At 36.4% G+C, this 25,847-nt stretch overlaps 1 protein-coding gene, 2 long non-coding RNA genes and 2 pseudogenes across 8 annotated transcripts; 2 read left to right on the top strand and 3 right to left on the bottom strand.

Moving 5' to 3' along the window:
- Positions 1-3: 3 nt before the first annotated feature.
- LOC139814084 (excitatory amino acid transporter 3) lies at positions 4-5,327 on the bottom strand. Of its 5 annotated transcripts, none has more exons than XM_071780063.1 (10): positions 4,934-5,327; positions 4,567-4,864; positions 2,308-2,488; positions 2,023-2,065; positions 1,914-1,950; positions 1,358-1,541; positions 874-1,107; positions 592-798; positions 346-480; positions 4-172 (listed from the first exon to the last, which is right to left on the bottom strand). In XM_071780063.1, the coding sequence occupies exons 2-10, from the start codon at positions 4,808-4,810 to the stop codon at positions 4-6; spliced, it is 1,434 nt and encodes a 477-aa protein (XP_071636164.1). In that variant the 5' UTR covers positions 4,811-4,864; positions 4,934-5,327. The 5 variants fall into 5 exon arrangements, with proteins under 5 accessions (XP_071636164.1, XP_071636165.1, XP_071636167.1 ...); XM_071780064.1 differs by having other exon boundaries at positions 4,567-4,853; XM_071780066.1 differs by having other exon boundaries at positions 4,567-4,703.
- On the top strand, positions 4,531-10,829 carry LOC139814086 (uncharacterized). Of its 2 annotated transcripts, none has more exons than XR_011732332.1 (3): positions 4,531-4,669; positions 5,339-5,618; positions 10,234-10,829. It is a non-coding gene; the product is annotated as an uncharacterized lncRNA (long non-coding RNA). The 2 variants fall into 2 exon arrangements; XR_011732331.1 differs by lacking the exon at positions 10,234-10,829 and adding an exon at positions 5,764-5,879.
- A 609-nt stretch (positions 10,830-11,438) lies between these two features.
- On the bottom strand, positions 11,439-17,209 carry LOC139814085 (exosome complex exonuclease RRP42-like; annotated as a pseudogene).
- A 1,981-nt stretch (positions 17,210-19,190) lies between these two features.
- On the bottom strand, positions 19,191-22,305 carry LOC139814705 (uncharacterized; annotated as a pseudogene).
- A 9-nt stretch (positions 22,306-22,314) lies between these two features.
- On the top strand, positions 22,315-24,057 carry LOC139814707 (uncharacterized). Its single transcript, XR_011732528.1, has 3 exons — positions 22,315-23,276; positions 23,543-23,678; positions 23,966-24,057. It is a non-coding gene; the product is annotated as an uncharacterized lncRNA (long non-coding RNA).
- Positions 24,058-25,847: the final 1,790 nt, after the last annotated feature.

Here is a 25,847-nt window from a genome sequence, read left to right as displayed (position 1 = left end):
GTTTTAATTTTCCTTATTGGAATGTACTTTCATAAGCGTATCCGAAGCGTTTGTTTCCAGCGGGCACATCTCGTCTTCCAGATCCTCTTCCAGATCTTTTTCGCAAAAATGAGATATGATGCTTGCACCGAACGCGTCGCCTATAATGTTGATTGTCGTTCTGAAACGGTCACTGCAAAATAATACATTTTCTATTTTACTGTGTAGCGGAAGAAGAATATATTCATATGAATTTGAAAGAAAGATTTATATTCGTAGGAAATTTATCCTCTTTCAGCTTAAAAGAGAAGAAAAAAAAATATTTTTACGTACGTAACGTAAGCGATAAGCGATACGTATACTTACATAAACCAGTCGACGGCGATAATCAATGTGACATCTTCAACGGGTACTCCTATAGAATTTAACACCATTATTAACATCATATAGCCACCACTGGGTATGCCGGCAGCTCCCACGCAGGATACTGTACATGTAATACTGTAGAACAGCAAACGTTGAAGTTATATAAGGAATTAAAATGTTCAGATTGTTTTAAACAATGCAAAATATTTCTCGAAGAAAACGCATTGCAGTTCAATCCACGCTTACGTTTTAATCACCGACCTGATAATTATTATCCTCAACAAAGAGAACTGCAGCCCACGTAATTGTATAATAAATATCGCCCCGACAGTTTCGTACAGGGCTATCCCGTCCAGATTTATTGCTGCTCCAATCGGTATAATGAACTTTGTTATTTTGGGATTTATGCCCAGCTCTTCTAAACATCTTAATGTGTAGGGAACCGTGGCGGTGCTAGATTATTACGTTTAATTAGAATGCAAAGTTTTATCTGATTCGCACGTCGGTGTTTTTTTTTTTAAATTGTACCTCGACGACGTTCCGATGGCTGTTGCAAAAGCTGGGCCAAGTTTGGATATAATTTTATACGGCGATTTACGCATGATGATCCAGTAAAGGAGGGGCAGGATTACAAAACCCTGTAGTATTAGTCCAGTAAATACTGTTAAAATGTAAAATCCGAGATGGCTCATTACATCGCCAAAATCATCGATTTCCAGTATTCGGCCAGCGATAAGAAATGACACACCTACTGGTGCCATCCTAAACAAAAAAGTATTGTTATATATATGCGCACATGTAATCCAAATATTCTATATACGTTAAATATCTTTTATCATTAGATTACATCATTAAAAAATTTTATATATACAAGGGCAAACACTCAAAATAAAATTAACGGAAAACGTAGAACGACATTGTAAATTGAAATCGTTTTTAACAATAATATAATTCTATAATATTAAGTATTTAATTAATATAATAAAGAATAATAGTAATGTAATGCACGTACAGTGTTACCCATTTCATAATTTTCATCATGATCTCGGCTAAGGAATTAAAAAAGTCTGACAGCGGTTTTCCTGTTGCGCCTATCTTTCCGATTGCTAAACCTATTACCAGACTGTAAAATACTAAGCCCAAAACATTTGTTCCTGCCACATATTCGCTCGTTATGGGCCACTCTTCTATCGGCACTGTAATAAATTGAAAATATGTTTTCACAAAGTGTGCATAATGCTAAAGTATATATAGTTACGCTACAATTAGCTTACATTTTCATTCTGCATGTGTACTTTCGCGAATATATAGCTGAAGCAATTCTTCAAATTTAATATTTTTTTCTTATGCTGCTCATAAGCCTGTATAAAATGAACATAAAATTAACTAAAAAAGCTTTTGTTATTTGCCGCCCCAAAGCATTATTTCAGATAAGCTCTTTCCAACACCGTTCGCGTCTAAAAGATTAAAATTTTATTGACAAACAAGCGATTGTGAGTTTTATTTAAAAAAGAGAAAAAGGAAAGGAGCTGCAAGCGAATGAAAATATACGATGCGTGTCGTGGTACCTGACGCATTGGCTGGCTGTTCCAGAACGGTTTGATACTGTAATAAAAGAAATATGATAGTTTTAAGATGTTCCACAAATAGATGATCGATTAAATTACATAAACATACCTGATACATGCATGCATGTACTAAATTATCGGGAAGGAGATTACTGCATAAAAAAAAGACATATTATGTATACGAAGAAAAGACTTCTTTTATGTACAAAGCGTTTTCAAACTCCGCTAAGAAATTATTACGTATCTTTGAAACGCACACAGATGATCTACTTTTGTCTTTCAACCATTACGTTCGCGCAGAAAGATATTAGTTTCGGTGTTGCGAGAAAGCTTCAAAAGTGCGAATTTTGTAAAGGAATTTGTAATGATGTGTACTTTAATAACATTTAATTACCGAATTAGATCTAAAATTGTGTCCACTGTCATAAAGGTTTTTGTGGACGTTGATACGACCCCAGCTCCTTCGTTTCTTATTAATTCACCCGGTCGAATGTTCTCAACAAGTATGACACATAAAGTTATTCCAATCGTAGTGGTCATTAGATAATAGCACAATGCCATTAATCCAATAGGTCCTGCACAATATATATTTTAACGAATTCTAATTATAAGAAAGTAACTTTTCGATTCTTGTTATATTTCTTTCACAATTCTTCGTGTGAAAAATTGTGTCGCATATAAATATACATCCGATTTTGTTCTTTAATTTTGCTTTAAACAATTCAGTATGCGAAACTTTCTGCCGCATTTTGCGTTTGCATAAATTATTCAAAAGAACATAATTAATAATTAAAAAATAGCAAGAATTTAATTATGCATTAGTAGAGACGTTAGAAGACAATAAAAGTTAATAGAATAATTAATTCGGATGATAAAGTAGGCGAAACTCAGGTTTCGCACCGCGAAATCTCGGAAAGTCGGAAATTTACTCCTGATATATCAGGCTAGCATAACGGCAAGGAGGTTGACGGAGGTATTCCGAGCGCGGGTCTTGTCACCCCACATTGCCTCCTCGTAATCACGTTGCTATTGGTCAGAGCGCGAGAGCTTACTGCCCCTTCTATGCACACCTGCTAGCGCTCTGATTGGCCGTAGGCTGGGCATCCTCGTCGCGCGCCCGGCGCGCCGTTTCAATGGCGATGGGTAATAGTGGGGGTAGGTGTGCCGCTGCTCGAATATCTACTAAAACCTCCTTGCTCAACATGCTTCCCGCGTAACAGGAGCAATTTCTCAGGAATTACAGACGACCCAAACTCGAGATTCTCGCTTCCCTCATAACCTAAAATTATTTATCGTCTAATCACATTCGAAAGAGCATGCCTCGCATTAAAGAATACATAACAATATTAAAATAAACGTATTTCTCGAGATTTAGTTGGTCTCACGTATCGTATTTCGGATCTCCGAATTTGCCGTCCAACCTGTCCGTCGGCATTCGCAGCTACCTCTCTCTCGTTGGCTAGCATTATGCAACAGCTTTTTATAATTTTTTATTGTTTAATCTTATTCGAGAGAGCCTAATTCGCATTAAAGGACACATAACAATGTTAGATTAAACGTATTTCTCGAGATTTATTTGGTGTCGCGTGTGGTATTTCGAAGTACCGAATTTGTCGTCCAACGCCGCCCGTTGGCATTCGCCTCTACCTCTTTCTCGCTGGCTAGCATTATGCAACAACATTTTATAATTATTTATCGTCTAATCACATTCGAGAGAGCATGTCTCGTATTAAAGAATACATAATAATATTAAAATAAACGTATTTCTCGAGATTTAGTTGGTTTCACGTGTGGCATTTCGGAGCTCCGAATTTGTCACCCAACGTCGCCCGTCGGCATTCGCGGCTACCTTTTTCTTGTTATCTAACATTATGCAGCAACATTTTAAAACTCTTTGGCGTCTAATTACATCTGAGAGAGCAAGTCTCGCATTAAAACATACATATAACAATGTTAAAATGAATATATTTCTCGAGATATGACCCAGTGTCGTTCAGCGCATTTCGCATTTCAAAACACCCGCGGAATACCTTGCAACCTCCTCGCTCTCATGCTTTCCTGATATATCAGGAGTAAATTTCCGACATTTCGCGGTGCGAAACCTGAGTTTCGCTACTTTATCATCCGAATTAATTCTTCTATTAACTTTTATTGTTTTTAACGTCTCTACTGATTCATAATTAAATTTTTGCTATTTTTTAATTATTAATTATGTTTTTTTGAATAATTTATGCAAACGCAAAATGCGGCAGAAAGTTTCGCATACTGAAATGTAAAACGTATGCAATAGCATTTTAAAACTCTTTATTGTTAAATCTCGTTTGAGAGAGCATGATTTGCTTTAACGAATATACATTACATAACAATGTTAAAATGAATATATTTCTCGAGATATGACCCAGTGTCGTTCAGCGCATTTCGCATTTCAAAACACCCGCGGAATACCTTCTGCAACCTCCTCGCTCTCATGCTTTCCTGATATATCAGGAGTAAATTTCCGACATTTCGAGGTGTGAAATCTGAGTTTCGCTTACTTTATCATCCGAATTAATTCTTCTATTAACTTTTATTGTCTTCTATTTTAGAATAAAAAGTACGTACAATATATGTATGACCTCGTTAAAGAAAACTTCAATAGTTTTAAAGGACTTACCAGATCTGGTGAGATTACAAGTGGCACTTACAATACTGGACGTGACAAGCGGCAATATTAAACAGTTCACCATTCTGAGAAACATCTCTCCAGGAAATTTGAGGTACATGATATCTCGCTGAGACCATGTTCCACCGCTGTAATAATTCTTGAGACTCAGACCGCACGATATTCCAATAGTCACGCCAGTCAATGTCGCTATTATCAACTTGTGTTTCGACAGCAAATGTATCAATTTGGACATTGTTTGACTCGAATCGTCTATCTTTTTCTTTTTCTTTTTCCGACTATCATACGTCTTAAAATTTATTAAATTCAAGAATCGATAATGTATATGTAGAATAATTTATAAAATATATACTCTTACCTCGTATAAATATAAATGCGTATCGCTGGTTCTTTATTTATCCAGAAAGAGACATAAAAACGACAAGAAACACGAGAATTTCGTTTACATTATAATGAACATCGTAGAAATAACTTGAGCTTGAGAAAATTTTAAAGAACACTGAATAGTCTTGTAGAAGAACGTATGACAGGCTTTATCAAGACATATTATCTGAGACAAGAAGCTCTTTTATCAGTAAACGTTTTACTTATAGATAAACAAACGTACGTAGTGTACGTAACGTAAACTATAGATTTTCAGTACTTGCAGTGAATATCGGAACGCAGCCTATATCTCTCTCTCTCGATGTTGACTGCAATTTACTTATTTTCCTAATCACCACTTTACTTTTCAAACTGAAAATGTATCTAGATATCGGTTTAGAAGGAATATGCACGGCAGGCCAAGAAAAGACGAAGACAGTGGAACAACGGGGAGATACATTAAACGGATAACAAGATAATTAGAACACATAATAAGATAATTAGAAAATTGCATCGAGATCAAACGGCCGCTTGGACAAAAATGATCTAAATCATGCAGTTATTACCCGATAAAAACAGTACGTGAATCCACGTTATTGCTACGTGGATTCGACGTGGATTCGACGAAATTACGTGATTCGACGTGGATGTGACGTTTCTGTTTTACTGGGGTTAATGATGTAAGAATGATTAGTTTTATTATTCGTAACATCTCTACGGCGGTGTATCTTTGTATTCATTGTTAAATTTATTTTCATTTCTTTATATATATTAAGAGATATAAAAGATGCATTATATATATCTTCCGTAATGATATGTTCGTAGATCATCTCATCGCATCACCATATTCACCTTGAATGATATTTGTCGTTGGATACGATATTATGCAGAAATGCGACGGCAGTCGCCATGAGATAAGGCGACAAATAATTACGCTGGTATAATTATACGTGTAATATTCTTTTCTAGTTTTATTTATTTCGCACCTATTAAAGTATAATAAATATGTTGCGAGAGACATTACGAGGGGGGTATTTACACGTTTCCTCATTTTCAGGCCATAACTTTACGTATTTGTAATAAGTCCGTAATATCGTTTTTTTTTCTTTAACGTCTTCTCTTAATATAATTTATACATATATAGAACAACATTCTAAAATCTTTTATCATTTAATCTTGTTTGAGAAAGCGCATGCCTCCCATTAAAGGACAGATAACAATGATAAAATTAACGTATTTCTTGACATTAGTTCTGCATGGCTGTGTTGCTCGTCACATTTCGGATATACGAGCTTCTATCTTCCCGAGCACGAGCGACACGAAACTCGTAGTTTCCTTTTTTTCGTTGACTAGCATTGTGCAAAGGCATTCTATAACTCTGTATCGTCTAATCTTGTTCGAGAGAGCAACCTTCGCATTAAAGGGCACATATAACAATGTTATAACATAGCCTCATTTTTTAAGAATTCGTTAAAATTCGTAAGCTGATGATTTAGGAAACATTAATTGTTTCCCTTGTCGATTTTTTAAATGCAATAACCCTTTAATACTTTTTATTCTAATATCTTCGATTCGCATATTGTTTATTGGCACAAGCAATGTACTGTTAATGTCTTTGATGTATCTTAACTAAAATCTGACGGTCATCACTGTGACAGGGTATTATTACATGTTTTAAATTAATCAAATCAACGAGAAAGCAATAGTTCGTGTACCGATCAAATAGATTTTGCAATATATATATACGAAGATTCTCTTGACTGTAAAATAGATAGTATCTGTGATATTTAATTTGTGTTTATTATCCTTTTTGATAGATATTTTTCAACACTATTAAAAATAAAAATAATTTAACGCGAACACCTTGTTGCGGCTCTGTGTCCTATCGTTATTTATACGTTTGATCAACCATGATCTCTCGTTGGACGGAATACAGTATTATCATATATTATTATAATTAAGGTAAATGAAGTTATAACATACCGTAACGCCTGTCATATACTTAGATATGATAAGCATATCAAAACCCGCTAAGGAACATTTGGCTGAACACACTGCTTCAATGAGACTGGCAAATCTTCGTGCACAAATTAAAAACATAATGCTTTTTTAGATAGAAATGTCTTGTAGAAATATATGTACAATTAATACGTAGATATATAAATATATGTTGTTTAAGTATGTTAATGTAATTATATAAATTCAACAGTAACATATATAGATATATACGTAACAGTATAATATATTGAGTACACAATACAGCTTATTGTATAAGCTGTATCCTGTATTCCAGTATATATACTATAAAGCTTTCTTGTGTGCATGAATGCTGCTTACAATACTTTTGTACGGTTTATCGGTTTTTAGATTAAACGACAAAAAGTCTCAGAATATTGTTACATAATACTAGGCAACGAAAAAAGAAAGCTACGATCCGACTCGTCGCTCGCGCTCGGTGGACGAAATGCCACGAAAGACACTTCTCATGTCTCGACATATCTCGAGAAATATGTTTATTTTAACATTGTTATGTATAATGCTTTAATGCAAGGCTTGCTCTCGTATAGATGTAATTAGACGCTAAACAGTCGTAAAATTCTGCTGCATAATGTTAGGCAACGAGAAAAAGGTAGCTGCGTAGCCGACGGGCGGCATTGGACGATAAATTCGGAGTTCCGAAATACGAATGAATCTCGAGAAATAAGTTTATTTTAACATTGTTATGTGTCCTTTAATGCGAGACATGCCCTCTCAGATGTAATCAAACACTAAAGAGTTTTAAAATGTTGCTGCATAATGCTAGCCAACGAAAAAAATGTATATAGCTATGCGAATGCCGACTCATGACGTTGGACGATAAATTCGAAGCTCCGAAATATAATTACGCTTAACGCTGCCCGTCGGCTTTCACAGCTATATCTTTTTCTCGTTGGCTAGCATTATGCAACAGCATTCTATAACTCTTTATCGTCTAATCTTGTTCGAGAGAGCATGCCTCACATTAAAGGACACATAACAATGATGAGATAAATGTATTTCTCAAGATTTGTTTTGTGTCGTTTGTAACATTTCGGACCGTCTACCTTCCCACCGAGCGCGAGCGACGGCATTCGTAGCTCCTTTTTCTCGTTGGCTAGCATTATGCAACAGCATTCTAAAACTCTTTATCGTCTAATATTGTTCGAGAGAGTATGCTTCGCATTAAAGGACACATAACGATATTAAAATAAACGTATTTCTCGAGATATTAAGTCGGTGTCGCGTATCCGAAGATCGGCGCTCTGAAATATATACGATACGCGACACCGACTGAATGTCGAGAAATAAGTTTATTTAAATATTGTTATGTGTCCTTTAATGTGAAGCATACTCTCTCGAACAATATTAGACGATAAAAGAGTTTTAGAATGCTGTTGCAAAATGCTAGCCAACAAGAAATGTGTATTATAGCCACGAATACCATCCGGCGGCTCTCGGTGAGAAAGTCGAAGCTCTAAAATGTTAAAATAAAATAAAAAGTCGCTCGGCGCACGTTTCGTTAAGATCTTGCGCACTTTCTCGTCATAGTACGTGAAACTGTAAAATTGCCAGTATTAATAATGACTACGTCCAATAGGGCAGATTTCAAACTAACGAGTGATAGTTAAATCATTTTTCTATCGTTTGCGGTTGCCGAGATAAAAGCGTTTAATATGAAAATGATGAATGGCGAGGCGCACGATTCTTTTGGCCAGCTCGCGCTTTATTTAATGAACGAAAGTACATACGTGCGAGTAATGCACGTGAGTAATACCAATAGGGCAAAGTATAAAGTACAAAGTCTTTCTTTAATCATCTTTCTATCATTTAAGGTTGCCGAAATATATAAGCGGTTTATGAAAGTCAGAAATCATTTGGCGCCCGATTTTTACGGCACGCGCGCGCTTTATCATGTTAAATAAACGGAAGGACGTACGTGTTAGTAACAAAATCGAGATATTTCAATAGCGCAGAGTTTAAACTAAACCGTCCTTTTCGAATCATCTCTATATCTTGGGTGGTAGCCCATATAGATACTTGCGATAAACGATAAGGAAAACTTTCTCGCGCCAAGCCAGCGACACATGGCCTTGACCTACTTTCGACGAGCAGCTGTACATTATTGATTTTCTTTCTAAATGGCCTTGACCTAGATCGCCGAGTCCGGACATGCCGGCGCGCGGCGTGCACGACAACGCATTAAAGAAATTTCGAGAAATACGTTTATTTTAACATCGCTACGTACCCTTTAATGCGAATCATGCTATCTCGAACAAATTAGACGCTAAAGAGTTCGTCGCATTTCGGAGTTTTTCTTTTTCTCCAACTACCGCCCGATATCATTCAGCGTTATTTCTTTCTCGTTCGCTAACATTATGCAACAGCTTTCTAAAATTTTTTATCGTCTATAATTTTATTTGAAAGAGCATGCTTTGTCTGAAGAGGATATATCAATGTAAATATAACGGCACTTTTTAACAATTGTTTAATTTCGTACGCTGATGATTTAGGAAACTCCGTTCTTCTCGCCAGTTATTACCTTTATTCAGCAACGTTTCGAAATTTTTTATTCTTAAATTTTTGATAAGTGTGTCATTTATTAGCACTAACATTGTATTAATGTTAATATTTTTTTTGTATTTTTATTAATCGTAAGTTCGATAAAATCACTAACAGGGTATAACATATTTCAAATAAATAAAAATGCATACTGTTCATATACCGACAAAATTGATTAATTAGGCGAAAGTTGTCTTGCTTATAAAATAGTATTTGTAATATTTAATTTGTATTTATTAATTAATAAAACAGATTGTATATATTAAAATATTTAAAGAACACTTCGTTGTTTGAAGAAAACATGTTCATACATTACAGTTGATCTCAATTTGTTATATGTATTGCTAATCTTGCAAAATATGTTGCTATATTTTACGTGCGCGTGAATTCTACATATGTCGCTGTGCACTTGTGTCTTTTAATAAGCAAGGGTTATTATTAAATACATTAGTAATTTAGTAAACAATACAATATTAATATTAAATTATTATAAAGTAATAGCGAGAAATATATTCGTCGAGACGCTTGAAAAATCATAAAAATTATGAAAAATTTTTTTAGTTGTGAGAAAAGCGAAAATCGCGAGTTTGGAGTCGTCTGTAATTCCTCAGAAATCGCTCCTGTTACGCGGGAAGCATGAAGAGCAAGGAAGTTGCAGGAGATATTCGAACAGCGCGCAGCGGCAAAACGAGTTTGCAGTCGTTTGTAATTCCTCAGAAATCGCTCCTGTTACGCGGGAAGCATGATGAGCAAGGAAGTTGCAGGAGATATTCCGGCAGCGGCACGCCTACCCCCACTATTAACCCATCGCCATTGGAACGGCGCGCCGGGCGCGCGACGAGGATGCCCAGCCTACGGCCAATCAGAGCGCTGGCAGGTATGCTTAGAGGGGTCAGAGGTTCCTGCGCTTTGACCAATAGCAGCGTGACTAAGCGGAGGCAATGTGGGGTTTCAAGACCCGCGCTCGGAATACCTCCGTCAACCTCCTTGCTTAACATGCTATGCTGATACTTTTGCCGATTTAAGGTGGAAGCACATAAAATTGCAGGAGCCTTTAAACGGAGGTTTCGACACCGAGAATCGCCATTTTCGCCAAATCTCAATAGAGAATATGTACTTTTAACAATTTTTATTATGTTTCGTGCATCTCACGCGTAATCAAATCCAGCTTTTTCTCTAATTATAAACCGACATTAAAATACACATTTTGTTGAATTATTGTTCTTTTTATTAATTATATTCGTTTTAATTCCAAATAATTCCCGCGATAAAACATAAGCAAAGTAAGATAATCCATAACGCATATTTTTCTCGAAATAGTATCTTACAATACAAAATAACATTATAATGCAAATAACTTGTTAGCTAATTTATTTGTTTAATTAATACGCAATTATTAACTAATAAAAGCATCATATTAATGTATACATATTTTTCGAAAATCGTTCAGTACCGCGCATTAGAATTCAGAGCTTCCTATTTTCGTTATATAGCATTTTGCAAGTGTATTCTAAAATCGTTTATCGTTTAATTCTTAGAAAATAATGCCGTGCATTAAAGTATACATATACATACATATGTACATGTATATTGTATTAAATTAATTTTTATTTCAAGATTTGATTAAAATTTCGTCCGGTAAAAACAGATCAATTTGTACAGGCCCTCCATCACCCCCGCCAACTTTAATTGACGGTCCTCTTGTCTTTACTATTTTATTGTTATGGAATGACAATAAAATATATTTACTATTTATACTATTATACTTTACTTTACTTTTATTATACTTTATTTACTATTTTGTTATGGAATTTACAATAATATAATTAACATGTAGCATGTACAATTTCTTTATTACAATTTAAAATTTACAATTTGTTTTACATCAAAAAGTAGCGACCAGAGATTAGACCAGACTGCCCCCCCCCCCCTAAAAATAACACAGTTGTACCGTAACATTAGCAGTTATATAAATAACGAGAAATACTGCGCAACTTAACAAGTCCACAATTAAGAATCTAAAAAAAATATATTTGTATCTTCTGAAGTCCATGACAACGTCCACGCGCGCGTTATCTAAGAAAGCCAAATATAGGTTTCGTTTGGCCGAGCTTATTTTCCTCCTCAATCCTTTCATAAGTGTTTCGTTTAGCTTGAGACCGATATCCTTTCCAAACTGTAAAATCGAAAATCCAGATTCAAAGGCAAATCCTGAATAGTTCGCCTTCAACCACAGCGTGTAATAATCAATATATACAGGGACTGTTATATCACCTGCAACATCTTAATCAAGGTACTAGGCAGCAAGCTATCGTATCCCAGTTTGACCACGGATGTCACCTTGCCATTTAGCATCACGGACATGAGGATACTAGCCGCACTGTAGAATTCTTCTTCCAACGTTGAATCTATCACGAAATTGTCTCCAATCTGTAAGAAGAAAGGTTTTTTTTCAGCGTAGCAATTAACATTTTTATTAATTTAACACTGAATCTTAATTGCCGAAAATGTACAAAATAATTAACAAAAAGTTACAAAAATAAGAAAAAATGGTATCTTTTTTTATAGAAAACGTAATCTGCTACCATATCAACTCATTTATTTTACAATAATGATTAAAGATTATTGCATACCTTGCATACTATTACTACCAATGGATAATTCGTGACATCCAGCTTGATACAGTCGTAAGGATCGTACGATATCTGAATATCCGGCTTGCCACCGTCGAGCATTGCTGTGATCACCCTCGGAATTTCAGTATTGTACAACGTCGCCTTCATCGCAGCACCCACAGCGTCAAATAGATTTCCGCCGCATTGAAGGATCTGGAAAGATGAAGGAGCAATGAAGCAGACTTCTAAGCGCGGTCGCATCCAGTCATGTATCGTCTGATAGTACTTACCAAGATATCCACGTACATTTTCCAACACTTCTTATGAGGTATTATACACAGCTGTTTCAAATCGAAGGCATCTGGCGTCTGATAAGCCATGGAAAAGACGTTACTTATCTCGGTCGCCAAATCGTCCCCGCCTTTGCCTTCGAATGCCGGTGTAGCGTTAGCGGAGCTGGAAAAGACAATCAAAAGTAAGTCACTCAACGTTAATCGAGAATCCGAGCCTAAGATGCATACGTACCAGTCTACGAAAAAGTCTAATTTGCCCTCATTTGGTCTTTCGGCATACGGCATACGGCGTGTCGATCTCCAGTTTCATGCCGACCAATACATCCGTGATATTGCCTATGCGTAATCTCGCTGATCCATGCGCGTGCTTCGTCAACCTGGTTTCGATCTCAATAGAACGATACTGATACCTGGATCGACCGTCATTTCTTAGGTCAAGCTGAAATTAACAAATTAATTGTTACAATGTATAAGATACTCAATAAGTAAAATGTTAGCAATATGCTGGTAGATTCGAGCAGAACAGATTGACAGTACGAATGTCAAGATATCATTTACAAATAATATCCGATAGATTAACGCAGGTTTTCTACACGCTTTTACATTTCCTTCACGTTTGCATTGTTCGGCACTCTTTTTTTTTCTTAAGAAAGGTAAATTTCAATCGGCGAAGTTCTCATGCTAAACTTGCGAACATTGCTAAATGTTATCCTTAACGCAAAAGAAAAGGGATACAAGTAGTTAATTAACGCGAACGCGTTGCTCTTTATTACAATCGGCGCCGGCCACGTGTCATCTCGCCTTCGGCGAGACGAGTCGTAGTAGTTACACTATACAACAACAATATCGAATTCGTTCGAACAACAGTTGGTTTCGCGCTATGATCTTATGAGTCAATCAAAATGAGAGTGATGTAAATTGTCCTCAACATTCTTTTCTTAACAAATTAGATGAAAGTAGTAATTCTTATTTTTTTTCTCTCTCTGTCTCTCCTTTAAAATGTTTCTTTTTCTTACATCACTCCCATTATAAACTCATATGTCAGAGACGGGCGCGCGATTACCTACATCACAAATCAATTTATGTTTCCTCGAATTTCATCTGAAAGCTTAGAGCGATCTAGTAAACAGATAATTACTCAATAATCGAGTTCTAATATATATCGCATATATCGTACAAAATTATCATCTTATTTGTAATTAAATCCAACACTGGAACAATTATTTTGACCGTTAAATATGTTCTAGTGAACTATAAAGTCCATATTTTAATAAACTCTTAATTAATATTAATAAAACAGGTCGTAAAAGAGAACTCTACGTTTTTTTTTTTTATAGTTCGGAATAAAATTTTTACTTTCTCTCATAAAACAGGGTAAAACATTAAAACAGAAACATCTGAATATTTCCGTCACTTTTACGTGGACATGTAAAAAGACTCGTCAGAGAAAAGTTACATTATTTATTGAGGAAATACAGTGATACATATTTATCGTATCAAATACTGAAACTTTTCCCCAAGGCGCATTCCATGGCCATTCACGAAAACTCGCTTTCCGTTCAAATATCTCACTCAATAAGGCATGAAATCATTTCTCTACACAATCGTCGATTCTCAACAATGGTAACATACGACGTACAGCAATCTTGAACGTAAGTACAGCAGTACGGCTATAATAAAAACCGTGGAAACGATTTGCGATTTATTCGATCGAGGGTAAACGCGAATAAAAAATAAAATTAAAAAAAAAACAAGCCCGTCTCTGTTATATGGCACCTTCGCGCATTACAAACTCTGCGCCTCGCTCAGTCTTCTCAAAATGTTGCGCGTGACGAAGCTATCGTGCGGATTCTTTACAAAGATCACCATCATCATCATTATCGGATGTGATCGTCGTAGCGTTTCGTCCGACTTCTCAAGACTGGCGACTTGCGCGTAAATCGTCGGCTCCTGGATAGGCTGTCTGCGCGTCAAAGTCGACATGGGCAGCAGCTGGGGCCGTTGGATGCTAGAGATTTGCACGGGCTGGTAGCAATTCGGAGGTATTCGTCGGTTTCCCCTTAGCGCTAATTCGACGTATGTTAGCTCTGTGCCCTGCTAAGAACAATATTACTCTCAGAATTTGAACATCATAATTTAATCGATCAAGAATCCGATTCAGACATATCGATATCCGGATTCGGACCGATATCGGATTACGTACATTTTTAATAAAACCGATTAGTCGATTTATCACAGCTGGGAAAAGGAAATAAAGTTATAACTGTGAATTAGTAAATTAACTGATTAGAAAGGCTTCAAGAAAACGCGAAGATTTTATACTATAATAATTTTGGCGTACAGATATTATAGAATTGATATAATTTTTTTGAAATAGATAAATACGTATTGTTAATTGTTGCTCAATTTTTTACGAATAAAAATAATATTGTGGGTCTAATCTAAAAAGTTACTTAAGTATAGTTTTTTTTTTAATTAAGTGCAAATTTGTTATATTGAGCTGTATTTACTTTCAATGATATTTTTATAAAAACAATAATGCTTACATATAATTAGAAATTAATTGTGACTTGCGACACCTAAATGTTAAAATTTGCTATTGTCTTAGATTCATAATTACTGAGCTTGAATTCGATACCTGCAATGGAATCCAGTTGATTACATATGGATTGAATTACACGAAATTTATTGTTAAACATTATTGTATGTACCATTTCGATAATGAGAAAGTAGACAGAGCATTCTAAGATGATTTGCCGAATAGTTTTCGAGATAATCTTGTATGCTTATAGTATTCTTTAGACTCTTCGACATCTTCACATCTCCTTTCAGGCTTAAATGGCCACAGTGAAGCCAGTAATTAACCCATTGGTCGACATCGTGATAACAGCAAGATTGTGCCTCTTCATTTTCGTGATGTGGAAAAATCAAATCTACTCCACCACTGTGAATATCTATAGAATTTCCAAAAACTGCGCTGATAAAAACACATACTACAGTACACATCGGTACGTCACACGGGCGAATAAATGTTAATTAAATTTTGCTGTACAAAAATAATTAAGTGAATAATACGCATAACGTTCTGAGCAAATATATAAATCTAAAATTTAAAAGTTCATACAAAAGAATTTTCATATAAAGCACACATGCAGAAAATACGTAACTTTTAAAATTACCTTGCAATCGCGCTGCATTCTATATGCCATCCTGGTCTGCCGCAGCCCCATGGAGCTTTCCAAGATGGTTCGTTATCTTTTGCTGCTTTCCATAGTGCAAAATCTAATACTGATTTTTTACCCGCAACAGGCTGATCATTTGCAACATCAGGTAGAATTGATAATTTACCGTAGTTTTTGTACTTGCTGGTATTAAAATAAACAGATCCTATAAAATATGATTTATGATTAAATAGAAATCACACAATTTTTCTACAGTAACAAGATTGAAATGTTAATGAGTGTCATACCATCTTTTGCAACGTAACCATCATCCTTGGCTATAAGCTTCTCAATGAACTGAACAATTTGCGGTACATAGTCTGTAACTCTACAGTGTAAATATGGCTCGCGAATATTCAACTTGTTCATATCCGCAAAAAATTCAGACTCAAAATGCCTGGATAAAGTCTTGAAATCTTTTTCACTTTCAATGGAACGTCTTATTATTTTGTCATCAATATCAGTTATACTCATAACTAGTAACACATCTATATTAAAATAATCCGACAGAATTCGACGAATGATATCAGATTTTATGTAAGTGCTGCAAAAGATAATAAAACAGACATCTAAAACTATAAGCAGATTGACATATTTGAGCTGAGTTTGTTTGTTACAATCACAATAATTGATATTAATATTAAATATTATAATCTTGATAATCAAGAAGCATTCCGTTACTATACATATAGAATAATCGTCTTAAGTTAAATATTAATCCTTTAATTAACAACCGGCTAAACATATTAAGTAACAAACGACGCACGCTCAAGTACTTGCAAAATTTTTTATTACGTTGCGTGTCCAATGTGCGCCGAGTCGTACACCGTAGGTCCGCAGATGTACCACTTAAAAATATTTTTCGTTTTCAGGATCAGCGGCACTTTGCACTTCGTTATCGGGTTATATACAGACACTAGACACTTCGGTTTGATGTCCCACCGGTTTTACCCACTCCGGTCCGTTTCGACGTCTCGCCTCGGTGTTTACGAAACGTTTGCAAAGTCGAATCGACTTACGCGTTACACGAGTCGCGTTCATTCTTTCTTATTTTATTTTATTTTATTTTCTAGCTATGCCGATAATTGTTTTAAATCTATCTACGATTTATTTTTTTCCCTTCAGAAAAATCTAGGTTAGATCCGCTCGAGTGTCTTCCTCACCCATCAGATATCGAGATATCGGTTGGTTATTTAGCACAGAACTTCTTAAACTTGCATTATAACTGATTATCTCATTAATTAAAACTTTTCGAATGATTTTATTGAATTTCTTAACGAAGACCGATATTCTAACCTATAAAAACTCCACATTGCACAGCTCAGGGAGAAATTTGAGAGAGGCCATCGGGCGTGATCGGGCCATTTCGGCCTTTTTCGTGGGGACCGTCGAAACCTCCTGTACACTACCGCCAGTACATCCATTTTCGAAATTGGTACTACATAGCCGCGTTCATTTTCCGACACTGTCGATAAAATATCATTCTGGTGCGCGAGCAACATCCGCGCGGCGCGGCGCGCTCGGAATACCTACTGCCACCTCCTTGCTCATCATGCTTTCCTGATACATCAGGAGTAAATTTCCGTGGTTTCGCACCGCGAAATTTACTCCTGATGTATCAGGAAAGCATGATGAGCAAGGAGGTGGCAGTAGGTATTCCGAGCGCGCCGCGCCGCGCGGGTGTTGCTGCCCCACATTGCCTCCTCGTAATCACGCTGTTATTGGTCAGAGCGTGGGAGCCTACTGCCCCTTCTATGCATACCTGCCAACGCTCTGATTGGCCGTAGGCTGGGCATCCTCGTCGCGTGCCCGGCGCGCCGCGCCGTTCCAATGGCGATGGGTAATAGTAGGGGTAGACGTGCCGCTGCTCGAATACCTCTACTAAAACCTCCTTGCTCAACATGCTTCCCGCGTAACAGGAGCGATTTCTGAGGAATAATTCTCGCTTTCCTCATATAACCTAGAATTCTTTTCATAATTTTTATGATCTTTCAAACGTCTTAACGAATGCATAATACATTCTTCGCTATTACTTATTAATAACTTAATATTAAATTAATATGTGTTTATTAAATTAGTAATGTAATTATATTAATTGCTTTTTCTTAAATGATATATGTATGAATAAACTGCGAATGCATCGCAGTGCTCGTGCTTGTCGCCGCGGAAAAGTAAATGCTTTAAAATGCGACAAACGACACGGATATATCTCGAGAAATACGTTTATTTTAACATTGTAACGTATTCTTTAATGCGAGGCATGCTCTCTCGAACAATATTAGACACTAAAAAGTTTTTAAATGCTGCTGCATTACTGTTATAGACAACGAGAAAAAGGTATAGCCGCGAATGCCGACGGGCGGCGTTGGACGACAAATTCGGAGCTTCGAAATACGATAACTAAATGAATCGCGAAAAATACGTTTATTTTAATATGGTTATGTATTTTTTAATGCGAGGCATGCTCTCTCGAATGTGATTAGACGATAAATAATTATAAAATGCTGTTGCATAATGCTAGCCAGCGAGAAAGAGGTAGAGGCGAATGCCGACGGGCGGCGTTTGGACGACAAATTCGGAGATCCGAAATACGATACGTGAGATCAACTAAATCTCGAGAAATACGTTTATTTTAATATTATTATGTATTCTTTAATACGAGGCATGCTCTCTCGAATGTGATTAGACGATAAATAATTATAAAATGCTGTTGCATAATGCTAGCCAGCGAGAAAGAGGTAGAGGCGAATGCCGACGGGCAACGTTGGACGACAAATTCGGAGATCCGAAATACGATACGTGAGACCAACTAAATCTCGAGAAATACGTTTATTTTAATATTATTATGTATTCTTTAATGCGAGGCATGCTCTCTCGAATGTGATTAGACGATAAATAATTATAAAATGCTGTTGCATAATGCTAGCCAACGAGAAAAAGGTATAATAGCTGCGAATGCCGATGGGCAGCGTTGGACTACGACAAAGTCGGAGCTTTGAAATACGATAACTAAATGAATCGCGAGAAATACGTTTGTTTTAATATTGTTATGTATTCTTTAATGCGAGGCATGCTCTCTCGAATGTGATTAGACGATAAATAATTATAAAATGCTGCTGCATAATGTTAGACAACAGAAAAAAGGTAGCGGCGAATGCCGACGGGCAACGTTGGACGACAAAGTCGGAGCTTCGAAATACGATACCTAAATGAATCGCGAGAAATACGTTTGTTTTAATATTGTTATGTATTCTTTAATGCGAGGCATGCTCTCTCGAATGTGATTAAACGATAAATAATTATAAAATGCTGATCGATCGGCAGAATTTCTCACGGCAAAATTTCGAATTACATAATTCGTTGTGCCCAATTAAATATTTATCTTTAAATATTTAATTCTTATCTATCTAAAAATCTTTCTCTAGGCAGAAAATTAATAATTCTATTCGTATTAATAAAATATTAATCGACAAATTTTAATCGATGATTTAACTTAATTAAAATATACCTGAGGGATATAGGACGTTAATTATCAATTACAAGGATTATAATATAAGGACAATTTATTACTAATGACATTTTTTAACAACATCGTGTTTCTCATTTTAGTGACATTTAACGTTGTAAATTAAATAACTATACAAGGAAGATATCGCGTTTTTGAGATTTATATAGGGGACTTGTCGAAATCGTTTACGTAGAATTGTTTGCCCTCCGTTTTGTACAAGGCATTCAGGTCCTTGTTGTCAGGATACAAATTCTTCGAACACGTAACAATATAATATAAATGAACGGCGACAGACTACAATATATAGATCACTTGCTATTTTGTATCATGTATAATAATAAATTGTAACGCTGCAACCAATCCTTAAAGGACACACCGTCCACGGTCGTTTCGTCGAGTGCCATTGCTTCTCGTACATCTTGGTTCGCCCTAAAAACATGATTAAAGTTAAAATAACTGTAACGTCAGATTATCTTGACGGTTTAACTTACCAAGCACTCAGGACTGCGTCGAAACGCTTGATCTCTTCACGCGCCTGATCGCAAACTACGGCGAGATTCAGCAGCTCCAAACTATTGTAATTACACTTTTCTCGTAACGGCATTAACTTATCTGCGCACTCAATCTCCTCAGTTGACGACGAACAGTGCAGTCTCGTGTAAACTATATTGGCAATCGCGTTTTTATAGCATTCTATGAGGGAATACATCGGTATTTGTATTATTGGGAAGTAAGGCTTGATCCTCGAGCACTGTGGATTGACTGAGGTGATGAAGACTTTGTCGAGACCACGTATTGCGTGTCTGCGAGAAAATCTGTTCATTATATATTAGCTTTACGATAATAATGTAAAATTTAACGTGAAAAACTTTTATACCAACCTGTATAGTCCCACATCTCCCTTCAACATTACTTTTCGATCTAAGATATTATAAAACATATCCAGTTCGATGTCCAACGCATTCTTCACGTATTTCGCGTCGTAATTGTCGACCTGTAACGCCATTATTTTCTGCAATTCGTAATGCAGCTTCTCTTTCTTTTTAAATATGAGCGTCGGCGTAGAGTTTAAAACTGCTATAGATCGCTGAATGTCTTTTATATATTTATCCTGCAATATGTTCGATATCAGTATCAAGGGTATGTAGAGTGTGGAATATGCCAATACGTACCATCCGTGCGTCAATCGTCTCTATGTCAGACGTTAATCGAGCTATGTCGAGATTGAGCAAGGAATTTTCCTGGATAGTGTTCTTCAACTTCTGAACTTCGTTTTGCCGACACGCCTGTTCGGTTTCTAACTTTCTCCAATTTCCAATTTCAGAGCTAACCACGTGTTCACATCTTCGTGGGCTAACGACTGCAAGACGAAGTGTGCATTAATCTTAATTTCATTTTTCTGTCAATCATCTTTTCTCATAGTTTGAAATCTTTTCACGGTACCTCTATTAGTTCAATGAATTCCACTAAGCGTTGTTGGTACATGTTAGCTCTAATATTAGACGATATATGCCTTTCGAAATAGTGGATATGTATTGACCGCAAGCTCTTGCGATATCAATATCTATATTTTCGCCCACTACACTCGAACTGCCCAAGTCGCTTTTGGTCTCCAATTTCATTAACGTGTCTAAATCTTGCGACAGCGTTTGATACAAGTGTGTCCACAGCGGGTGTACGCCAATATCACTGAGAGAGCTCGATACCTTTGTCCATATCTGTTATTGGAAAATGTCATTTTCGTCAATACTATTTTACATGCAAATATTATTTTATATTCTATAAATAAGATTTACCTGTTTCTTATCTATGGCTGAACGACGCAGATCTGTTATCATATGTAGATTCTCCCTTAATTTCTGTTGATCTATGTCCATAGAGGTATTTGGCATTAAATGCTGGCACACTCGTCTCATGTCGCCGCAATCTTTCAGTTGCTTGCTGGTTTCGCCGTGTTTTAATTTGAGAAAATCCTTCCTCGTACTGGTTACCGAACACTTACTCTTTATATCCTTCAATCGTTGCACTAACAATTTTATGGAACTTATTAACATTGTATTGAAACATTCTCGGGATCAACATCTTTTCACCTTACTTTTTTGCCTGACAGTATAGTCCTGTTCTTCGTATTCTTCTTCCAGCGCAGATATCTGTTGTTTCAATATGCTGCTTTTAGATCTCAGTTGATTCAACTCTCTCATAGATGAAATTGCAGAGTCGTTCAACCCATGCTTCAGTTTGTACAGTAAAATGTTCTTTCTTATTTTACAGGCTTGGGCCGCAGGAAACACAGAATTGGAAATGTCCTCCCATAACAACTCCAATACTCCCTTGCACAATATGATAAAAAGAAAAAAATTGGTAAGTCGATAACATGGCAAGCTCCAGTAAATAGATACAAATAGTAATGGATACACAAGTAAGACGAACATTTTCTTTACCGAATCATTGTATATTGTCGACGGACACTCGAGCTGGCGAGTCCACGCAAAATTATCTGTATCCTCATTCATAATGATTCCGTTCCTGGGTAAGAAAATACAATGAATATGTAAACGTTCCAATGACCCAACATATTTTTATCTAACAGTAAAAGATACTATAAATATATAAAAGTATCTAAATAAAAGCCGGAGGGGTTATTTATTCGAAAACAGTCTTTTAATTTGCAAAAATTACAATCTTATAAACACTCTGATTTCATGTAGATATATCTACATATTTCTTTTAAAAACTTCAAATATACATAGAGTAAGCTATTCATTTAATTCATGACAATTCACAAAAATTAAATCCGTCTTGAGAATATCACGTATAGGGTTAATTGTCGCGCAATCGCCGCGAAAGGAGAGAAGCAATATTATTTATACCGGTCAATTTTCTTGTCGTTTAATCCCAGTTGATCCCAGTTGACAGTGCTAAACAGCGTGTTGTTCTCCCTTGTGTGATCGTAACGTATATGAACCCCTTTCGTCCTTTAGGTCCGTTTGTTTTACTTGCACTTCCTAGCGCTTTCTGCATCTGAAATAGGACGGACGTATATTTGGGCGTTGGGGAGAGAGAAAACGAGACAACTCGAGTGTGGCAGGTGCAAGTAAACTGTACATATACATAAGCAGAGAGGCCAGAGGCCACGTGCCGCACCGGCGCGGCGACCGGCGGCGAGAGCGGCCGAACGTGATTCGGGCGGATTCGGGGGAATTCGCGGACCCGACTCGCCGCGCGGCGGCGAGAGCGGCCGAACGTGACTCGGCCGGATTCGGAGGCTCTCGGCTCGCCTCGCCGTGCGGCGCGCGCTCATCCGTGCAAGTAATACGTTAGTCGTTGAACGTCGGTATACGAGGCACGAGGTGCGAGGTGCGAATCCGCGCTCTTTTCCGTTTCTGCCGTGCTAAGTGCTAAGGAGAAAGTCGAGCGTCGAGCCGGCCGTTCGTGACAATTATATTACCGGGAGTGCCGAAAGTAATTGCGCGAAGTCCGTAATAGTTTCATCGCGAACCGCACCCGCTCGAGTGGTCGGTCGGTGGTCGCCGCGTGAAACACCTCAGATATAGCTTTTCCGTTCACGTGAACGGAGAGTGAGCCGAGTTTCCTTCGCGCGCGTACCCGGTCGATTGGATTCAGTGCATCCGTGCAAAGTGCAAAGGGTTGCATCGTGCGCCCAAGTTTCGTCGTGATCTGCACAGTGCACACGCTCGATTGGTGGTCGCGCGAAACATTTCTTTTCCCGAGTTTTCGTCGCCCGTAATACGACGGCGGGGACGACGCACACAGACGGATCACGTGATCACCGCGTGCGGTAGCGTGATCCTTGGCGAAAGACCCGTGTCGACGGCGAAACCGTCCCACGACGCGAATCCGGTTTTCGCGAGTGCCTCTATCTCGAACGTCGCGATCACCGAGCGTGAGAGTTGTCGGATCATTTCTCATAAAATCAACGCCGGGAGCCGGGAGTTCGATCCTGATTTCGATCCCGCTCGCGGCCATCTTGTCGTGCCACGCCGGTTTCCCGAAAGTCTTTCTTGGTGGCTTGCCAAGTAACGTGACGGAGACTGACTTAACATCCTATTTTATTCGCTTTGGTAAAGTCATGGAAGTAGTCAGGAGAAGAAGAAATCGAGAGGTGAGTACGAGTGATTCTTTTATTAAGATATATTCGTTGATGCATTTGATGATTTTCACGGCATTTTTGTAAGATATTTTTATTAGCATTGCAGATGTTTCATTATTAAATTCATATGCATACCGCGAATATATAAATAAAAAGTCAAAAACTAAAAGTCGCAGCGATTGTAAAGCCTAATATTTTATACGGTGAAATCTTTAAACTTAATACTAAATAATTAACTAATAATTAATTAATAATTGGTCGCGATCGTATTATTACAGTTACTTCGTACTCGATCGCGAAATATTGGACAGCGGTTCTGTGAGTGTCCTGTGCGGAAGGAGAAGGCCACCCAGACGGTCTGAGAGGAGGAGGAGGCCTGGCAAAGGCATCGGGCCCTGGCGGAGCAACCTTGGGGTAAGTGTTATTTCTTATTTTAAAAATTGATGGTTCTTTTCCATTTATTCGGGCCTATTTATCTCCGATAAGTAAGAAATAATTTGAGAAACCGAAATTTTGTCTAAAATTTTATAAAAGTTTATTCTTATAAAGGTTTTTCTTTTAAAGCTTTTTCCCGGGAAATAAGTAAATTATATTAGTAAATCTAATTAAAAGACGAATTAGACGTGTGTAAAACTTATTTTTTGAAACATTGGTCATTTTAAGCGTCTATTTAATTTGAATCTTTCATTTTTGTGTTACAGAATCATCGGAGCTAATGAGCTACGTGGCTGACTAACTCCGCCCATTGCGCATCTGGTCGGTGAGTAATAATGAATTTTTTATAACAAATAAAAATGACGTGAGATCCAGTGAATACTTTGTCGCGGGACAGAATACATTTTTATATAGAAATATTTTAAAGTTGATAATTTTTATATTAATTTGCATATTTTTAATAACACTTTGCAATAAAAAAAAAACGAGATATTTATATAAATATACATGAAATATGTGAAAATTTATAAAGCCAAATGTTATGCGCGAGAATATGATAAATTTATTGCATTATATTCATTGCATTATATTGATTGTGATACTTAATTTCGTGAATATATTGCTTCGGAAATTATTGTCCCTTTTGGATCTCACATCATTCATTCTGTATATCTCACTTGATATTTGAGGTGAAATTGAATAATGTTCGTGATTTATTTCGCGGTTCGGTTCGCGGTTCGCGATTCGGATTGTACTATTTCTTTTCCATCATTGATTTATTTATTGATTTATTCATCGATTGATTTTTTAATTTCGGTTGTTTCGTGTACATTATGCTATTTAAATTCAGATATTTGCGATCGAGATATAATCTCGACGATTTCGATTAAAACGCGATTAATATATAATTCTTTGCATTCTTTGATATAACTCTTTTTTGCTTTTTATAATTTCGATACATTTTTTAATCGAAAAAGTTAATTACGCGCATTGTCGAGAAATTAAATGCAAAATTAAGTTAAATTTAAATTTAATTAATATTTTATTAATGAACGTGATTATTTATCTTTTCCTTATATACTGAAAAAAAATGCTTAGATTCGAGAAAATATTTTTTCACATAGTACCAATTGGTTATTTACTTAATATAATCACATATTTATTTAGAATTAGATATCTTTACTTAAATTAAGTAAAAATAATACACATAAATTAAGTAAAAATAATAATTTATTTAAATTAAGTAAAAATATCTAATTCTAAATAAATATGTGATTATATTAAGTAAATAAGCTATTGGTACTATGTGAAAAAATATTTTCTTGGATCTAAGTATTTTTTTTTTTCAGTGTATAATTAACGCGCTTTCGTTAACGTAATAATTCGTAATCGATAATTCGTAACCGTACCGTTATAATCTATCGGCCCTGATAATCAGCCGGTATCGAAGGAGTTTGTCTCCTCATTCTCTGGCTGACGTACTCCGTTGGATGTATTTGGACATTTGCAGTTTTCGTTTGCTTTGTGAATGTTTTGTTCTCTATTTTTTTTGTTTTCTTTTGCAACGGAAACAAGAGTTCTCGGGGCCGGCCGTTTGGTTACCTTTACCTTTACCTAAACTTAAACGCATAAAAATATACAAACAAGCGCAGTTCTCGTGCCTCTTCTTGTTTAAGACATTTTCGTTATTTTTTTTTGAACTTGCAGCTGAAAATTATCAAAAATATATTTTAAAAGAAATACCTATAGATTTCTCTAAACATTTTTACGTAAAATGTTAATATTTAATTATTTAAAGTATAAAAGCTATTAAATTTAATATATAAATGTGTAAAACTTAAATTAAATGTATATAATTATTATTATAAATAATTTGGAAACATAAGTTTGTCAATTATATTTTTAATATCTCTTCGTGTAAAGAAATTTTAAACACATTAATCGGATTTTAAATATTTTATTCAACTATAATATATTCAATGTTAATCATGGTTGTTAAGAATCGAACATAGCAATCTCGATGTAAGCATCGGGCCGCGTGGCTGACCCTTACGTGCCTGCCGTCAGTCTCGTGGCACGTATTCGATCCGGGGTTGTCGATCACGCCGCCCCGCGTGGTTGATCACGCGTCGATGCCGCCCCACGCAC

This window comes from Temnothorax longispinosus, chromosome 6 (assembly GCF_030848805.1).
Source record: "Temnothorax longispinosus isolate EJ_2023e chromosome 6, Tlon_JGU_v1, whole genome shotgun sequence".
NCBI classification, from domain to species: Eukaryota; Metazoa; Arthropoda; class Insecta; order Hymenoptera; family Formicidae; genus Temnothorax; species Temnothorax longispinosus.
Note: the sequence above shows the minus strand (reverse complement) of the source record. Positions and strands in the feature narration are given on the sequence as shown.

Bases quoted from the DNA above. Each gene is read 5' to 3' on its own strand.
- LOC139814084 (XM_071780063.1), bottom strand. From the start codon at position 4,810: ATGTCCAAATTGATACATTTGCTGTCGAAACACAAGTTGATAATAGCG. The intron at 1,542-1,913 runs GTACCACGACAC...AATTTATTACAG, and splicing joins ACAGCCAGCCAATGCGTCAG to TGCCGATAGAAGAGTGGCCC. The intron at 1,108-1,357 runs GTACGTGCATTA...TTTTTTGTTTAG, and splicing joins ATTATGAAATGGGTAACACT to GATGGCACCAGTAGGTGTGT.